The sequence below is a fragment of the Geotrypetes seraphini genome, chromosome 10 (assembly GCF_902459505.1).
Source record: "Geotrypetes seraphini chromosome 10, aGeoSer1.1, whole genome shotgun sequence".
Lineage (NCBI taxonomy): Eukaryota > Metazoa > Chordata > Amphibia > Gymnophiona > Dermophiidae > Geotrypetes > Geotrypetes seraphini.
Window position 1 is genome coordinate 55,497,195 of NC_047093.1, and position 18,421 is coordinate 55,515,615.

The following is an 18,421-nucleotide window of genomic DNA, read 5'->3' on the forward strand; positions in this document are numbered from 1 at the left end:
TCAACATTTTCAGTTCTGTAAAAAAGACGAAGAACAGCTTCTTTGTCTTGCAAGAAAACAAAGGTCACAAGCAAAGTAGCTCTCGCTGTGAGGATTCCAACATCCCAGTGAGATCTAATTCTCCAGGATGCGTAGGTGACTTATCTTTTTCCTCTTTCAAGATGTTAAGATAATACAATTTTTGCAGCGGAGGCATATTTAGTCTCTGGAAATTTTAATACTGAAGTCAGAAAAGAATGAAAAAGTTCTCTAGGAGATTGTATTCTAGATACAGGAAAATTAAGAAGTCTCAAGTTCAAATTTCTATTAACATTTTCTAAATTTTCAGTTTTCCTGATTAGTAAATTTTTGTCTTTCCTCTGAAGATTAGATGCAACTTTTAATTCTGAAACTGTTTTCTCTACTTGATCCAGTCTAGCTCACAGTTCTTCAACCGCCGGTCCGCGGACTGGTGCCGGTCCGCAGAAAATTTCTGCCGGTCCGCACAGGGCCGGCGAGATCAAGTCGGCAGTTAAATTTCCTGCCGACTGCGGTTCCTCCCGATTGCGGTTCCTCCCAGCCTCAGGCGATCAAGATAGGCTGCCAACGTCGGGGCCTTCCCTCTCTGAGTCTCGCCTGTTCGGAAACAGGAAGTTGAAACAAAATAGGCGGGACTCAGAGAGTGAAGGTCCCGATGTCGGCAGCCTGTCTTGATCGCCGCCCCTGCCGAGTTGCTGAAGAGGGCCGCGGGGAAGTTGCGATTAGACCAGAGAGAGCTGCAGATTCAGGTGCAGGTGGAGGGAGATGGTCAGCGTGTGCGAACAAGATCCTGGGGAGCCTTCACAGTGGCTGTCTCCCCTCCCACCAGCTCTCCAATTTGCCAGGGCAGTGATTTACCGGCAACTTCCTGCAGGTAAGTACCGAGAGCTGCTGGAAGGGGAGGAAGCCACTGTAGGAGGCTGGAAAGGTGCTGGAAAAGGGAGAGCTGTTACTGGACTTGAAGGGAGTTAGAAGGAGAGATGCTGCTGGGAGGGGAGGAGAGAAAGGGATGGGAAGAAAGTTAATGTTGGATAGAGGGAGGAGGGAAGGGAGAAGAAGGAGAGATGCTGCTGGAAAGGGAGGAGGGAAAGATATGGGAAGAGAGTTCATGTTGGATAGAGGGAGGAGGGAAGGGAGAAGAAGGAGAGATGCTGCTGGGAGGGGAGGAGGGAAAGGGATGGGAAGAGAGTTACTGTTGGATAGAGGGAGGAGGGAAGGGAGAAGAAGGAGAGATGCTGCTGGGAGGGGAGGAGGGAAAGGGATGGGAAGAGAGTTAATGTTGGATAGAGGGAGGAGGGAAGAGAGAAGAAGGAGAGATGCTGCTGGGAGGGGAGGAGGGAAAGGGATGGGAAGAGAGTTAATGTTGGATAGAGGGAGGAGGGAAGGGAGAAGGAAAAAAAAGGAAGGAGGGTAGGGAGAAAGAAAAAAGGAAGGAAACAGCTGGCAGGGAGATTACAGGAGGGGAAGGGGGTCAGGGTGGAATGGAGAGATCAGATGAGAGAAAGGGGAGAGAGAGGAATGAGAAAGTAGAGAGACATTGATGCTGGAAAGGGGATCAGCAGAGAAATGAGAGAGGGATAAAGATGCTAGATCTGGTGTAGGAGAGATAAAAATGAAGAAGGCAGTGAAGCTGGAATGAATGATGTAAAAAGGAGAGAGGAGGATGGATAAGGAAGAGGGGCATAGAAAGAAGTCAGATTCATATGGAAGGGGGAGAGGGCAGACATTGGATGGAACAGGCAGATGCTGGAAGGAAAAGAGTGAAAAGAAGATGAAAGCAGAAACCAGAGACAACAAAAGGTAGAAAAAAATAATTTTATTTCTATTTTGTCATTAGAATATATCAGATTTGAATTATATATCCTGCTAGAGACATAACCAGGGACTGCAGTATTCTGTTAGCATGATATTTCTATGTAGCATTCTATAATAACTTGGCTTGTTCAGTTTTCTTGATAGTAGAGGGGATATATGTGAACGGGAGGGGAGACAGGGGTTTTGTTCGTCCGTGCTCTGTATATTTGTATTTATAAAATCACAATTGTTCAGAATATTGTTTCTTTTTATACTTTAATAAAATACGTTCAATATAAAATCATAAATGCGGCTTGTGCAGATGGGATCAGATGGTTTACGGGGACCGAGCTCGCGGAGATGGGGCGTAAACGGGGTTTTTAAATTTTAGTCCTAGTAGTTTGCCGGTCCACAAAATAATTCTTTTATTTCTGCCGGTCCACGGGTGTAAAAAGGTTGAAGAACACTGGTCTAGCTGATTGTAGTTGAATTTTTTCTTCATAGTTTTTAATTTGAATTGCAGTTTGTTGAGTTGGATTTCAGATAGATTTTGACAAAGTACCTCATGAATGAGTTTGAGGAAATTAAAAAGTCATGGGATAGGACTGGAGGCAGTGTCCTACTGTAAATTAAGAACTGGTTAAAAGATAGAAAACAGAATAGGATTAAATGGTCAATATTCTTAATGGCGAAAGGTAAATAGTAGGGTTCATGGAGATCTGTGCTAGGACCACTGGTTTTTAAACATATTTATAAATGACCTGGAAACAGGAATAACGAGTGAGGTATTCAGATTTACCGATGACACAAACCCCCTCTTTTACTAAAGCCGGCAATGCTGGCAGGCGCGGTAAATGCACCAATGCCCATAAGAATTGAATGGGCATTGGAGCATTTGCTGCGTGCCACTCTGCAATGCGGCTTTGTAAAAGGGGGCCAAAGTTATTCAAAGCTGTTAAATCAGAAAAGGATTGTGTGAAATTTCAAGACAGCCTTACAAGACTGGGAGACTAGGTATCCACAAGGCAAATGAAATGGAATATGAGCCAGTACATTGGTTACCAGTCAAATATCAGATTGTTTATAAAGTTCTTGTGTTGATTTTTAAAGTCTTACACTATGAGATACCTTGGTATTTGACTCATGTGTTTAATCCTTTGGACACAATAACAATTAATAAGAAGCTTGAACAAATGCACCAATGGCTGGACACCAATAGATTAGCGCTTAATATCAACAAGTCAAATGTGATGCTTTTTCCTTGGAAAGACAGTTCAAAACTTAAATTTCCCATTTCCATTAAGGGTTCCCCCTTACAATCAGTAAACAACATTAAAATCCTAGGGGTTGTTTTCGATTACAAATTAACCTTCCATGATCAGATAAGTAGCATTGTTAAATCAACCTTTTTTAGACTCTATCAAATTCGCTCAGTTTCACAATTTCTTTGTTCAAAATCTCTCAATATTCTCATCCACTCTCTGGTGATTTCTAAAATTGACTATTGCAACGCCCTATTTAAGGGATTTGCCCAAAACGAAATTAAACGACTGCAGATTATCCAGAATGCTTCTATTAAGCTTATATCAAAAGCTAAGAAATTTGATCATGTGACACCTCTTCTTAAGAAAGCACACTGGCTTCCGGTAGCTCACCGGATAACATATAAATTATGTCTGCTTACATTCAAATCCCTACTTCATAAAACTCCTGCTTTCATCTATAAATTACTAATTCCATATACTTCTAATAGAACACTGAGATCCAATGAACAACACTTGCTGACGATCCCTTCACTTAAAATTATTAGTACAAGACGGCAATTTATCTTTCCTATTACAGCCCCCCAAACATGGAATTCGCTTCCTATTTATTCGAGGGAAGAACGTAACTTGGAGAAATTTAAGAGTAAATTAAAGAGCTTTCTTTTTAAAGATGCTTTTGATAATTGGCTAGCTAGTTCCCTAGCTAATTTTAATTTTACTATATAACCTTATTGAAGCATTTTAACTTCCCCTTCCTCATGTATTTTCCTAAACATCTTGCTTACTTTCAAATAATTTGTAGTTCTTTTCCCTACCTTTCCTTGTGTTTTTAAGTTTGTCAAGTTTGTTAATAGTCTTGTAAGATTTAGCTCTTTTTATGCGTTGTATTGTTTCCTAAAACTTTGTAATTTTATCACTATGTACATCGCTTAGAATTATGATTAAGCGATTAATCAAAATTTTATTAAACTTGAAACTTGAACTTGAAACTTTAAAGTGTATCAACAATGCAGACCTTTAAGGTTGGAAGGGACATTAAGATTAGTTAGTGATAGGCTTGTTAGTGTTCACTATGAAAAAATAAGAGCTTCAATAATCTCTGTGGTGGGAGTGCTTTTATGGAATAATTTGACAGAACCGCTTAGATTGATTTTTTATTTTTTTTTTTAATTCTTTATTCATTTTTATAACTTACACCAAGTGCATCAAAAGGTATCAACCATTTTAACTTAAATATATAATAATAACTTTATTTTGTATACCGCCATACCCAGAGAGTTCTAGGCGGTTCACAACAATTAATTAAGATTACAAATGAAGATAACATTGAAATTAACAATTTTTGGAATGTACATGTCATTGAAGTTGACAGGAATTAACAATTTTTGGAGTGTATACAATATACAAGAGTGTACAATAGGAGGGTAAATTTTTTTATTTACAGGGAGAAAATACCGGTCAGAGAAGTTAATTGGTTTGGAGGGTACAGTAGGGGGGAAAGTGGAGGTTCATGTGTATTGAAGGGAGATATCACTTGAAATTCTACAATTCTTCATATTAAATAGAATTATCCCTTTCCCTCCCATCCTTTCAACATCTCATAACGCTTATACCATATAATAAAATCCCCCCTCCCCCACCCCATTCTTTCATTTGTACAAATCAGGGAAAATAATACTTATTCATTGCAATAATTTGTTAATGGCCCCCACACATCTTGAAAGTTATTAAAATTTCCTTTCTGAATAGCTAATGTTCTTTCTATTTTATAAATATGACACACTGAATTCCACCAAAAACTGTAGCTTAATCTATTCCAATTTTTCCAATTGCATGTTATTTTTTGTATGGCAACTCCTGTTAAAATAAGTAAGAGTTTATTATTTTTGGAAGATATTTGGCTCTTAGCCCTCATAGACATTCCAAATAATACTGTATCATACGATAATGCCACATGATTTGCTTTCTGATATTCAGAAATTTTAGAGCTTATTGAAGACAACTTCATATATAGAAGCTTTTTCTTGAAAAGTTTTGTATTATGCATTTGTTTTGAAGAATTTTTAGATGAATGTTATTGTTGTATTGTTATTATATGAGATTATGTATGTATTATGTGAACCACTTAGGATTAAGTGGGGTACAAGTTTTTAAATAAATAAGTGGTGGGGAGATAGACATGATTAAGCTAAGTCCATAAGCATTTGGAGATATAAGAAATGAAATGATTAATTATAACTATAGTATCTCTGTTTGAGAAGATGAATTGAATAAGAGTTTAAAATGAATTCAATATGTAAGGAGAAAATGAAATACTAATTAAATTATTATTAAACTATTAAATTCAATTATTCAATCTAAAAACAATTTCTTTAAGTAGTCTGTCACAAGACTGGGTGAGACCAGTGATGAGTGCTGCCGCGCTGATATCTGTTAGGGCTCCTTTTACAGAGGTGTGCTAGCATTTTTAGCACATGCACTGGATTAGCGCGCGCTGAAAAACTACCGCCTGCTCAAGAGGAGGCGGTAGCGGTTAGCGTTTGTGGCATTTTTGCATGCACTATTCCGCGCGTTAAGTCTCTAACGCACCTTCGTGCAAGGAGCCCTTAGTCAGGGTGCCGTTCTGAGAATCCCCAGAGTGACTTACTATTGAAAACTATTTATTGCAAACTTGATTTTTTATGGCAAGACCGAAGTGATATTTTTGTGATTAAAGACTTGCCACATTGCCATTTTATTAATTGGCAAATAGAAAAGATCAACCTAAACTATTGCTACATGATACAAAGTTTCACATTAGGAGTCGCCACCCCAGGAAAAGGATCTAGGTGTCATTACTGACGATACTTTGAAATCTTCTAGTTGAAGAAGCCAAGAAAGCAAATTGAATGTTAAGAATTATTAGGAAAGGAATGGAGCCTATAACAGAGAATATTTTAATGCCTTTGTATCACTCCAGGTTCAATTGCACTTCATATTTTTATGCAATTCTGGTCACTGCATCTTAAAAACGATATAGCAGAATAAGAAAGGTACAGAGGAGGGCAACCAAATTGATAAAAAGTGGTGGAATGACTTTCCAATGATGAAAGCTAAAGAGGCTAAGGCTTTTTAGCTTTTAAGAGGAGATGGTTGAGGGGAGATGTGATAGAGGTCTATAAAATCATGAGTAGAGTGGAATAGATAATAATAATAATAATTTATTTCTTATATACCGCTATACCGTGAAGTTCAGAGCGGTATACAGTAAAGGTACATTTAGTCAGTACATGAGATACAAGGTGAGAGATATATGTGGTCAGTGCTTGGGATACAAGATGCAAGAAACATACAGTCAGTGCTTAAGATACAAGGTGAAGAACATACAGTTTGTGCTTGAGATGCGAAGTGAAGGAACATTCGATCTGGAAATTCAATTACGGTTGAAGGCGATTATAAGTTAGTCAGAAATCTTGAATTGGGACAGTGGTGAGATTAAGAGAATAAGATGAGGGCCGCTAGAGTGGATGAAGGGTTGGGAATTTAGAATTTGTCAAACAATCGAGTCTTCAGGGATTTTCTAAAGTTAGCGTATGTAGTGGCCTCAAGTATGGGTTTTGTAATGGGCATCTAAAGGTAGGCACCTATTATATGTCATTCACTCTTAGGTGCCCATTACAGAATCATGCTTAGCGACACCTAACTTAAAGCTTAGGTGCCTGTAATGTAGACCAGGGTTTCTACATATATTCTTTACAGAATCATGCTTTGCAGTGCCTAATTCACTCGCCACACCTATAGCCCAAGTCATTTTTAGGTTTTCAATTATGAGCTTGTTAAAGCTCATAATTGAAGCCAATTTACTAATTAAGATAGGTTCCTAACTTTAGGCACCCTTTATAGAATTTGCCCTGAATTGCTTGTTTACCCTTTTCAGAAGTACAAGGACAAGGGGGCATGCAATTAAGTTACTAAGGGCTCCTTTTACTAAGCTGCGATTGCGGCTTTAGCGCACGCTTAGCACACTCTGAATTGCCGTGGGTGCTAGACCTTAACACCAGCATTAAACTGACATTAGTTCTAGCTGCGTAGCACGGGTTTAGCGCACGCTAAAATCCTGCGTGCGACAAAAATGCTATCGCAGCTTAGTAAAAGGAGCCCTAAGTAGTAATTTAGAGGAAATTGGAGAAAAATATCTAAATTCAATATGTAATTAAGCTCTGGAGAATGTGGTAAAAGCAGTTAGCATAGAAGGGTTTAAAAAAGGTTGGTCAAAATCTTAAAAGTCTATAAACAATTAGGTGGCCTTAGGAAAACCCATTACTTATCTGTTTTACTCTTTTGGGATCACGATGTACTTTCAATCTGGACTGGCTACTGTTAGAAACAGGATGCTGGGCTTAATGGACCTTTTGGTCTGCCCCAATACAGCTATGCTTATGTACTTATGAATGTGTCTAGTTTTCATGGAGCTGCCCATGCTTCCCTTGCCTTCTGCCTCCTTTCCACCCCCTCCCCCACCAATAAACATCCTCAATCTTATACCAGAACAATGTTTGAGAACTGTTAGCTCTTTGTGTGTGTCTCTCTCCCCAGCCCCCAGGCACTTACTGCTTGTAAGTGAAATACAGCACATGGGAGCAGAACAATATCTAAATGCCATTTAGCGGGAACCAATGTTTGCTTTATTAGTTAATGGCTTGAGGAAGAGTCAAGTTAATATGGTAATGACCAATTTGAAAGGGATTATTGCTCTTACAAGTCATCTTTTATACTTTAAGTGCAAGAATGCATAGTTTGTTTAATTAGCAGCTTTTTTATGTCTGGCATGTAGGGCAAATTGCTTATTACAAATAAGAAAATATATGCATATTATTGAGGCAGGAAATGGCCAGATCCATTGACTATTCAATAGCTTTTGCACAAGAGATGTCTCCAACATATGAAAGCCAAATGTATTCTTATGGTCTAGAGCAGTTTGTAGGTTCTTCCTACCTCCCCACTACACACAGTTTTTGCTCTGTAATATTTTTTAATCTTCTTCCCTTATTTCCGCTCCTCAAAAAAGGGTAAAATTATATTTTCTTTAAATTGCAAAGTAGAATTGACTGTCCTGCTTTTTCTATAGCACTAGTTCAAAAACCTGCCCTATTTGACTCCCAATCAGTTAGATTTTCAGGATATCCATAATTAATATGCATGAGAGAAATCTGCACACAATGCATAGTAACAAAAATATGATGGCAGATGCTCAGAGCCTATCCAGTCTGCCCAGTAAGGTTTTGGGGTTGTGACTGCAGTATTTTTTAGGTTGTATGTGCTAAGCAGTGCAGGTTACTTTCCCCATGCTTTTGATTCTGGGGTTGTATCTGCCATGATGCGATTGTTACTATCCCCCCCCCCCCAGTGGCGTAGTAAGGGGTGGGGGTGAGGGCGAAGGGGGCAGTCCACCTCAGATGCCATGTTGGTGGGGGCACTGGCACCCCTCCTCCTCTCCGCCTCCCGCCTCTTCCCATTCATCCCCTCCATGTGTGCGCCCCCCTTTCCCTTCCCCCATACCTCTAGTTGAAGTTGTTCGCGGCAGTCAACAATGTGCTCTTCACAACCCCGTCAGCTCTCCCACTGACATCACTTCCGGGTGCTGTGCAAAGGAGGTGACATCAGAGGGAGAGCTGACGGGGTCGCACGGTGCACGTTGTTGGCCACCGCAAGCAACAACTAAAACTAGAAGTATGGGGGAAAGGAATGGGGTGCACCCAGCAGGCGGGATTGGGGAAGGAGCGGGGTGAGGCAGAGATGAGGGCGGGGGAGGGGTGCCACCACCCCAGGTGCCTCTCATCCTCGCTACGCCATTGTGTCCCCCTGATTTCTTGGAACTACAAAGGTCATCAGGGCCAACCCTGCCACTAGATAGACTTGGTGTCCACCTAGAACAGCAGCACTCAGGGGAGTGGCAGTACAGAGGTGGACCTTTGAGTATCCACACATACTCAAAGCCAGCTGTGTCCCACCTCTTTGACTGGAAGTGTGTGTTAAATAGGTAGGTTGCTGCAGACTGGAGTGTGTACAGGTGCTAAATGCTAAATGTGCTGCATGTGTTTTAGAGGATGGATGTGGGGTGGTGATGGCAGGAGAAAAGGAGGAGAAGGAGATTCTGGCCACAGTGATGTGGAGAGAGAGAGAATAAAGGCTACAGCAGAAGGGCTAAGGAATGAGAGATGTTGAACTAAGGCGGAGGGAGCATGGTTGAAAGTTTGCCTAGGGTGCTAAATACCTTTGGGCTGGTCCTGAAAGTCATGCCATATTTAAAATACAAACGTGACAAATCAAACCATATGTAAAAGCTAAACCAATATCTAAGCTCAAAGTCCTGGATTTCAAACATGCTAACTTCAGCAAAATGGGACAATACCTGAAGGAGGAGCTGGCAGGAGATAAGGGAAGTAGAGGCAACACCTGCAAAGCTCTCTTTTGAACACTATTTGTGGATATCCTGAAAACAAGACTGGCTCAGGTCCATCAAAATTGGTTGGAAACCACTACATTGATTATTCTATTAGAAGCCTACCCCAACTGCCCTTCCATTTGATACAAAATTCCCAAAATGATTCATCATGACCTCATAGCAAGTTAGCTATAGACACTAGAAAGATCAGGGTCTGCTCTGTTTCATGACACTGTGTATCTGATATGTATGCTGTTCTGTGTTTCAGGCATTAAGCTCTGCAACCAGCTAGCTACCGGTAATTGTTCTTCAGACTGATTTTCTATCTGATTACTTCATGTTTTTCTTTGAACTCAGATCCAGAGGAGGCTGTATGATACTCGGACTACAATGCTCAGGAAATTCCAGCCACCGTTGGATCCAATCCCACTATGGCAGTTGTCACGTTTTAAGAAGGTATATAAGATATTTATAGATATATGATAAAACAGAAGCAAATCTTCCCCCGCCACTTGTATTATAATTTGCTTTATGAAATTCTGTCAAATAGAGATATAACCTAGGTGATAATTTTTTAAGGCATTTCTGCAAGTAAAGTACTGTTTTGCCCCCAGAACTTACCTGTTCACCCTCCCTAAACTTATGAATGTACTGCCTGTGTACACATCCATTTACCAGCTGTTTGAGGCAGTATTCTTCAGGAGGGGGGTGGGAAGAGCTCTTCATTTACATGCATACATTTAAATGAATGTGAACTTTAAATCTATGCAAATAGGAAAACAAAGTCCCTATGAGGGCATATAACAAAAGCACAAAAAAGTGGGATATCAAAAAATCTGAGAAGTCACCAGGCAGTGTTGAAAGTAAAAAACAGTCTTTATTCTCAAAAATATCAAGTAGAGAGGACTCGAAACGACCATGTTATGGCAATGTAGCCTGCGTCAGGAGTTACTTTCAACCTTGCAATCGATCTTGGATAAACAATACTTTCAATAAATGGAAACTCTCTAATAAAATCAATTAGAGTAAATACTGTCTGAATGATCAGCGGACATCAGAAACTTGTGTGCTCAAATAGGAATAAATAAGTAGGGTAATTTTCAAAGTAAAAGTATGCATGTATTTTCACTTTGAAAACCCATCAAAGTTTGCACAGAATAAAAGGACAGGCATATTTGTATCCATACACACACAGTTCTAAAATTATCCCTATAAAGAGCTCTCAATAACACTATGGGCCATGACAATGAGGCTTAGGTGTGCATCATTAGACAAGTCCCTTTCTTTAGCTGAAATAGGAGAACATTGCTGTTACTACTGTGAGCTGGTAGAAATGTTTTTTACCCTCAAATAGTAGGCTAATGATGCTACCTTTGAAGAATCTAGGAATTTACAGGCATACTCCTTGTCTGGAGCCCTGCAGGAGCTCATATAACTTTGTCTCATTTGAGACTGAGTAATCTAAAAGCATCATTTCTTGCACTAAAGAGTTAATAGTACACTGGTTAAATAACCTAGTATATCTAGCACTGGTCTTCCTTACTTATCCATGAGACTCACCCATCATCCCACAGATCAGCTACTAGCACTTCGTAGAATGTAGTAAACTAATAGGATGGATTAACTAATGCAGAAGATATGATGGACTGATATTTTAGACATAGAGAACATTGGTAAGTTCAGTATTTTAACTTCCAAAATCTATTACCCAAAAATTCTGCTGCCTTACTTTACACAGGTTGTCTAGGTAGAGAAAGGGACATCTGTGTCTGGATGTTCATACTCTGTTTCACTGTTCTTCAACCGCCGGTCCGTGGACCGGTGCCAGTCCGCAGGAAATTTCTGCCGGTCTGCACAGGGCCGGCGAGATTGATTAACTTCAATTTCCTGCTGGACTGGCGGTTGAAAAACAGTGAAATAGAGTATGAACATCCAGACACAGATGCCCCTTTTTCTACGTAGACAACCTGTGTAAAGTAGGGCAGCAGAATTTTTGGGTAATAGATTTTGGAAGTTAAAATTTAAAGAGGGAATTCTCAGACTCCTGAAATATGGGTTATGGAGTTCCAAGAGCTCTCTATTTCCCCCATTCTTCTTAATGGAAACATAACGCCTAGTGGTAATAATGTGCAACTACCGCTGATGGCACCATTTTGGAAATGGCGCTTGCAGGGAAGGAGCAACTGTGGATTGCTTCTACCTGAAGACCACTGGACCTCCAGGTACTGGGCTGGTGGGAGCACTTTGGGGGTGGGGGTGGGGGTGGGTGGGGCTTGATCAGGTGTTAGGAGAAGTCATCGGGGAAGGGGGAGGGGAACAGTATTGGCCCTTTTAGCCTCCGGCCCAGTAGCATCAGGCCACAGCTTTCATTTTATGGCCAGAATACAATTTGCAGTGTCCACCTGGTGCATTATACAAGTTGCATTTTGGTTTTTACATTGTAACGAGCTGCTTTTCATGCATTTTCATGTTTTGCATTTCATATCTATGTAACTTGCAGGGATCTAAAATCACCATGATTGGGAAAGGCAAGCTACATTAGAACCCTGTATGTAGCATTAAGGGGCAAATAACTTGACTTAAAGCCCTAACACAATTTGTTAATTTCACCCCCTAAATATGGTAAAAGATAAAAATACAAAACAAATGAATCATAAAAAAATCCACACACTCACTAAGGGCTCCTTTTATTAAGCCGCGCTAGCAGAGTTAACACGCGTGACTTTTCCTCACACACTAACCCCCGCGCTGGCCTAAAAACTACCGCCTGCTCAAGAGGAGGCGGTAGTGGCTGGCGGTTTAGCGCGCGGTATTACATGCGTTAAACCGCTAGCGCGCCTTTGTAAAAGGAGCCCTAAAAGCAATATCTCAAAGTAAGGTGATCAGAAGCCAACTCATTTTGTAATTGGTGTTCCACAGAAAAGGAACTATGTAATAGATTGCTTAGTTACACATATCCCTAAGCCTAACATCTTTCAAAAAAGGAAAAATCAGTTATTTGTCAGTATCAGAATGGATTGGACAACCACATTCTTTTAAACCAGTTTTTCCCAACCCTGTCCTGGAGGGCCACCAGCCAGTCAGGTTTTCGGGATAGCCCTAATGAATATGCATAAGAGAGATTTGCATATCATGGAAGTAGCAGGCATGCATATCTGTCTCATGCATATTCATTAGGGCTATCCTGAAAACCTGACTGACAGGTGGCCCTCCAGGACAGAGTTGGGAACCACTGCTTTAGACCATAGATAAAATTTTAAGTTACTCTTGAAGCCATTGGCAGTCAATAGAGTTTCTTCATAGTAGAGCAGACATGGTGATAAAGGTATAAACTCTTAAATATCCAAGCAGCATTGTTTTGAACATATTGAAATTTCCTTAACTGGTATATTTAGTCCATGTTGATTGAACCTTTTACTAATATTGTCTCTTGAAATGAGACAAAAGGGTGCCATCCCATCTGTAGATTAATAACCTTGCCAACTCTCAAAGATATAAAGCGACTAGAATTCACTATGTCTCCAGCTGTGGCATGGACACAGTGTGCTGGTTTAACACAAAAGGAGATACATAAGCTATATATGCAGCATAGAACATGTCATTGGCATGTGTTGACAACCTCATTGAAAATGGCTCTCATTCAGAGTATGAAGAAGCTTGAAGACCTCCCTCTCTCTAGCCTGTTCTCAGACAGATCTGAAAGAAAATTTCAGAAAACCATCAATGCAGGGAAAAGGGAGAAGGAGAAAGGCTGATGAGGCTTCTCACCTGGGCCCCCAGTGCATGCCTCCAATTAAATAAAAATTGTTTGTTTTTAATGGTCTTTTAGACTGACAAGTGGGCTATCATTCCAGTACAGGAGCTGTCAGGGAACCTAGGAAAATCCTCCGCTGATAATGCCCAATGCTTCCAATTAGGAGCAGGGCCGATCCTAGTGAGCTGACGGCTCCCCAGCCTCCCCAAGGCCCCTTCCTTATTCTTTCCCCCCTTTTTCTCCTTACTGCAAATTACTGACATAAAACGGCCAGCACACTGATAGTGGAGTACACCGTCCGGGCATGTCGGGTTTAATGAGGCGATGTGAGTTTTCGGCTCTTTGCTAAATTCTTTCTTGTTTGACAGCTGCTCAAGAAGCTGAGTGTTGACCTTATAAAAGATTTAGTGTTTCTCATTATGTTCTGTCAAGCATCACAGTGATGGGTTCATGAAATAATTTGCATCAAGATATGTGTGGATTTGTCTGCCATTGTATATGTGTTTCTATGTATGTATGAATGTGTGTGTAAATATATGGCGATGGAAATGGATATGTGTAGGGACAGAGCTGTAACATTAATGGTCCTAGCGAAGATGAAACATTCTGCAGGCTATGATCCCTTTATTGGTTCAATATAATAATCATCTAAAGATGATGCCTTTTTATACTGTTAACACTTTGAGTGCATACAAAGAGAATCTGAAACATTAAATATAGCTTTGGGTTAGACTGTTTGTTAAAGGACAGACCTAAAAGATGGCAGAAATGACAGAATCTTTATGGAAAAAATGATTATTTTCCCAGTCCCCCCCAAAAAAACAGTTTACTATAACTCTGTTCAATAATAGGGAGCCTACAAAGTACAACATCTAAAAAGAAACATTGTTAGGGCCCAATTCATATCTAGATTTCTATTCTTAATGTCCCTTTTGGGAAATATGATTGGTCTCGTATGTGGATGAGTTTTTTTGTTGATTACTGAGGATGAATTTGAATTAATTTTATAGTTGATGACAATGATTGCATATTATGGATATGATTTTATTCTGTTTTGGTTCAGTTTATTTTAGAAGTGTGGGCTTTTTTCTCTCAATACTAGGAGTTTGCAATGTGCCCTTAGTTTGTGAGGGTTGTAGCAGAACATAATGTGGATCTTACTCTGAGGTGAGGCTGTGTTAATGCAGTCTGTAATTTACTTGTAAATTTGGGCAACGTCATCCTTAACTCATTCTCAAGGATGGGGAACCTCCAGTCTCCACAGACATTAATTCGCATTGGTTTTCAGACTAACCCTCATGAATATGCATGAGATAGATTTGCATACAGCTGAAGCAGTATGTATGCAAATATCTCTCATGCATATTCTTAAGGCCTAGCCTGAAAAAAACAAGTTGAACGGTGTCTAAGGGGACTGGAAATTACCTACTATGGTTGCTCTGCACTGACCTAATGATGGAAGCAGAGCTCTCCAAAGCTAGTCCTAGATAGTCCCATTGAAAGTACCACTTACATTTCCTGGCCTTTTCTACATGTGAGTCAGAAACAAAATCAACCATTGCCATTTGCTCATTGTAACCCCTTCTGCTGGTAAAACCTCTTTAAATGAACAAAATGTAGGTATAATTTGAACTAGAGAATGACACGGTGACAAAATTCATCACTGTTCCACGGATAACCGTGGGAAATCATCTTCATGTCATTCTTTAAGGAGAGAGGGAAGAATCAGAGTATAATTGGGCACAACCACTGACCCGCAAGCTTTGCTTTGAAGAATGCTGGTGTAGAAGGACTGAGGTTGAAATAAACACTAGAAAATTACATGGGATTATTTCCCGCGGTTATCCGCGGGGACGGGAACGGTGATGAATTTTGTCACCGTGTCATTCTCTAATTTGAACCTAAGCAGCTGAGACCTAAATATCTAAGAAACATGAAGCTCAGATTGGTTGGAGGGGGGGGGGTTCATTGTCATCTGCAACCCTTTGTTTCTTCAAATGTTATAAGTTCCTTATTGTGAATGTTGTTCAGAGCAAGGTAATATCAGTAAGACAGAAATCTTTATCTGAAGAGAGATTAGTACCGCGAGGTTGTGCATACCTCTTTGGGTCTCATGCTGCTGTAACGCCCTTAATCACAGCATTGCCTGACAGAACATCTATCTTGCTCTTCGCCTTCTGAGTGAGATTTCTTATTTTCCTTAGATAGTCTCTTGCACAATGAATCAACCCTTGAAAAAGCATCAGCAAACGCTGTTTTCATACTGTATTTTAGCACATTTGCTGATCACTTGCATATCTCTGAACAGGAAAAAAAAATTGGCCAATACTGTTATTATAGAAAAGTAGATATATGTACAAAACCAGATATATGTACAAATAGCCAGACTGTGCAAAGAATAGCCATGTATGAAGAAAACATTGTGTTTCCTTGTTTATTTTATTGATGTGTCAGTTCTCATCTGCTGTCCTTTTAACTCAGTTGTGCCCAGGCTGGAAACTAGTTCCATGAGCCTTCATTTTGACTAGCTAGACCATTAAGTTGGCAATCACTGGCTGGAAGACATGTGACCAGGCAGATATAAGCCGCTAATTATCCATCAAGTGTTGCTTTTTATTTTTCCAACTCAATGGAAGTTGGAAAGAATTATACAAGAGGGGACAGAAATGGCTACCTAGGGACAAAATAACTCTCTCAAAATGTAATGGAATGAGGGGGAAACTAGTAAAAAGAAACAATGAGTTTAAAAATAGGCCGAAGTGGATTGGGGGTTCCAGAAATGTAAGCCCTTCCAAAAAATGATTCAGGGGTCCTTTTACTAAGGCGTGCTAGTGCATCTTAGTGCATGCTAAATGCTAATACATCTATTATATCCTAAGGACACATTAGCAATTAGTGCATGCTAAGACGCACTAGCGTGCCTTAGTAAAAGGACCCCTCAGTGTATTTCTTTGGGAGAAGGAATTCCCACTTGAATATTTACTGGAATGGGATGAAAAATGGCATGAGAGAAAACCTGGTTAAAAGAAATAATGAATTTGAAAATGGGCCAAATTGGACCAAGGATTGTAGAAATGAGCCTCCCAAATCCCAATGCATTTATATGGGGAAATGGAGTTCCAGCTTTTATAACATAGAAACCTAGATACAGTGAAATGTAGGATTTAGAGAATAGGGCAATCAAGTTTAAAATGTGGAATTCCCTACTCTTCCAAACTGCTCCACCCACAAAAATTTATCCCCCTTACAACTGCCCCATCTCCAAAAACTACCAACCTGGGGCATATAGAGGTAAGTCGGGAGGATGTCCTCAAGCAGATTGACAGACTGAAAAGCGGCAAATCACCGGGACCGGACGGGATCCACCCAAGGGTTCTAAAGGAACTAAGTCAGGAAATAGCGGGTGCAATCCAGCATGTTTGCAACCTATCCTTGAAAACTGGAGAGGTACCAGAGGACTGGAAACTGGCGAATGTCACACCTATCTTTAAGAAGGGATCGAGAGGTGACCCCGGGAACTACAGGCCGGTGAGCCTGACTTCAGTTATAGGGAAGATGGTGGAAGCAATGATCAAGGACAGCATTTGCGAGCACGTCGAGAAAAATGGCCTACTGCGGACAAGCCAGCACGGATTCTGTAAGGGAAGGTCGTACCTGACAAACCTTCTGTACTTCTTTGAGGGAATAAGCAGTCAGGTGGACAAAGGGGAACCCATAGACATCATTTACCTCGATTTTCAAAAGGCCTTTGACAAGGTGCCACATGAAAGGCTGCTTAGGAAGCTGTGGAACTACGGGGTGGGCGGGGATGTACACAGATGGATCAAGCACTGGCTGTCAGGTAGACTACAGAGGGTCGGAGTAAAGGGCCAATATTCTGACTGGCGGGGAGTCACGAGCGGTGTGCTGCAGGGATCGGTGCTGGGGCCGCTACTCTTCAACATATTTATCAATGACCTGGAAACGGAGGCAAAGTGTGAGGTTATAAAATTTGCAGACGATACCAAGCTCTGCGCCAGAGTTAGGACCAGGGAGGAGTGTGAGGAACTGCAAAGGGACCTCGATAAGCTGGAGGACTGGGCAAACAAATGGCAAATGCGCTTTAACGTAGATAAATGCAAGGTCATGCACATAGGGAAAAAGAACCCGTTGTTCGAGTATAAAATGGGGGGGAGATTGCTGGAAGACACCGGACTTGAGAGAGACTTGGGTGTGCTAGTGGATCCATCCATGAAACCATCCGCACAGTGTGCAGCAGCCTCGAAGAAAGCCAACAGGATGCTGGGCATCATCAAGAGGGGCATATCAACCAGGACGCGGGAAATCATCATGCCGCTGTATCGAGCGATGGTGCGCCCACATCTGGAATACTGCATTCAATATTGGTCGCCGCACCTCAAGAAGGACATGGCAGTTCTTGAGAGAGTCCAAAGGAGGGCAACGAAACTGGTAAGAGGGCTGGAAAACTGCCCATATGCTGAGAGGCTGGATAAACTGGGGCTCTTCTCTCTGGAAAAGAGGAGGCTCAGGGGGGATATGATAGAGACCTTCAAAATACTTAGGGGCATAGAGAGGGTGGACAGGGACAGGTTCTTCAGACTAAAAGGGACGACAGGTACGAGGGGGCACTCAGAGAAACTGAAGGGAAATAGGTTCAAATCAAATGCAAGGAAGTTTTTCTTCACCCAAAGGGTCGTGGACAAATGGAATGCGCTCCCGGAGGAAGTGATCCGGCAGAGTACAGTACAGGGATTCAAACAGGGATTGGACAGATTCCTGAGGGAAAAGGGGATCGTGGGGTAATGAGGGAGGTGCTGGGGTGTTGCATAAGTATAGACAGCTCACCAGGTCGTGCAGGTGCAAAGCCGGAGGGTTAGGACATTGATGGGAAGATAGGACTTCGATGAGAAACCTAGGGGGCAAGGGGGCCCCTTCTGGTGATTAAGGCAGGTCATGACCTGTTGGGCCGCCGCGGGGGCGGACTGCTGGGCGGGATGGACCTCTGGTCTGACCCGGCAGAGGCACTGCTTATGTTCTTATGTTCTTTTATCCATTAATTTCAGCCTTAAGATGTCTTCCCTTCCCCCACTGAGATAAACAGTACTCAATCATAGTATATGATATGAATGTGATACAAAATATGCATACTTGATTCTGATCTGTCTT

The 18,421-nt window shown here is 41.1% G+C and overlaps 1 protein-coding gene across 2 annotated transcripts in view; it reads left to right on the forward strand.

Moving 5' to 3' along the window:
* The window catches only part of CFAP77 (cilia and flagella associated protein 77), a 224,600-nt gene that overhangs the window by 201,420 nt on the left and 4,759 nt on the right, over positions 1 to 18,421 (forward strand). For both annotated transcript variants that reach the window (XM_033960485.1, XM_033960486.1), the window contains one exon: positions 9,859 to 9,957. In XM_033960485.1, coding sequence (XP_033816376.1) covers positions 9,859 to 9,957 — 99 coding nt within the window. The remainder of the gene's footprint in view (positions 1 to 9,858; positions 9,958 to 18,421) is intronic.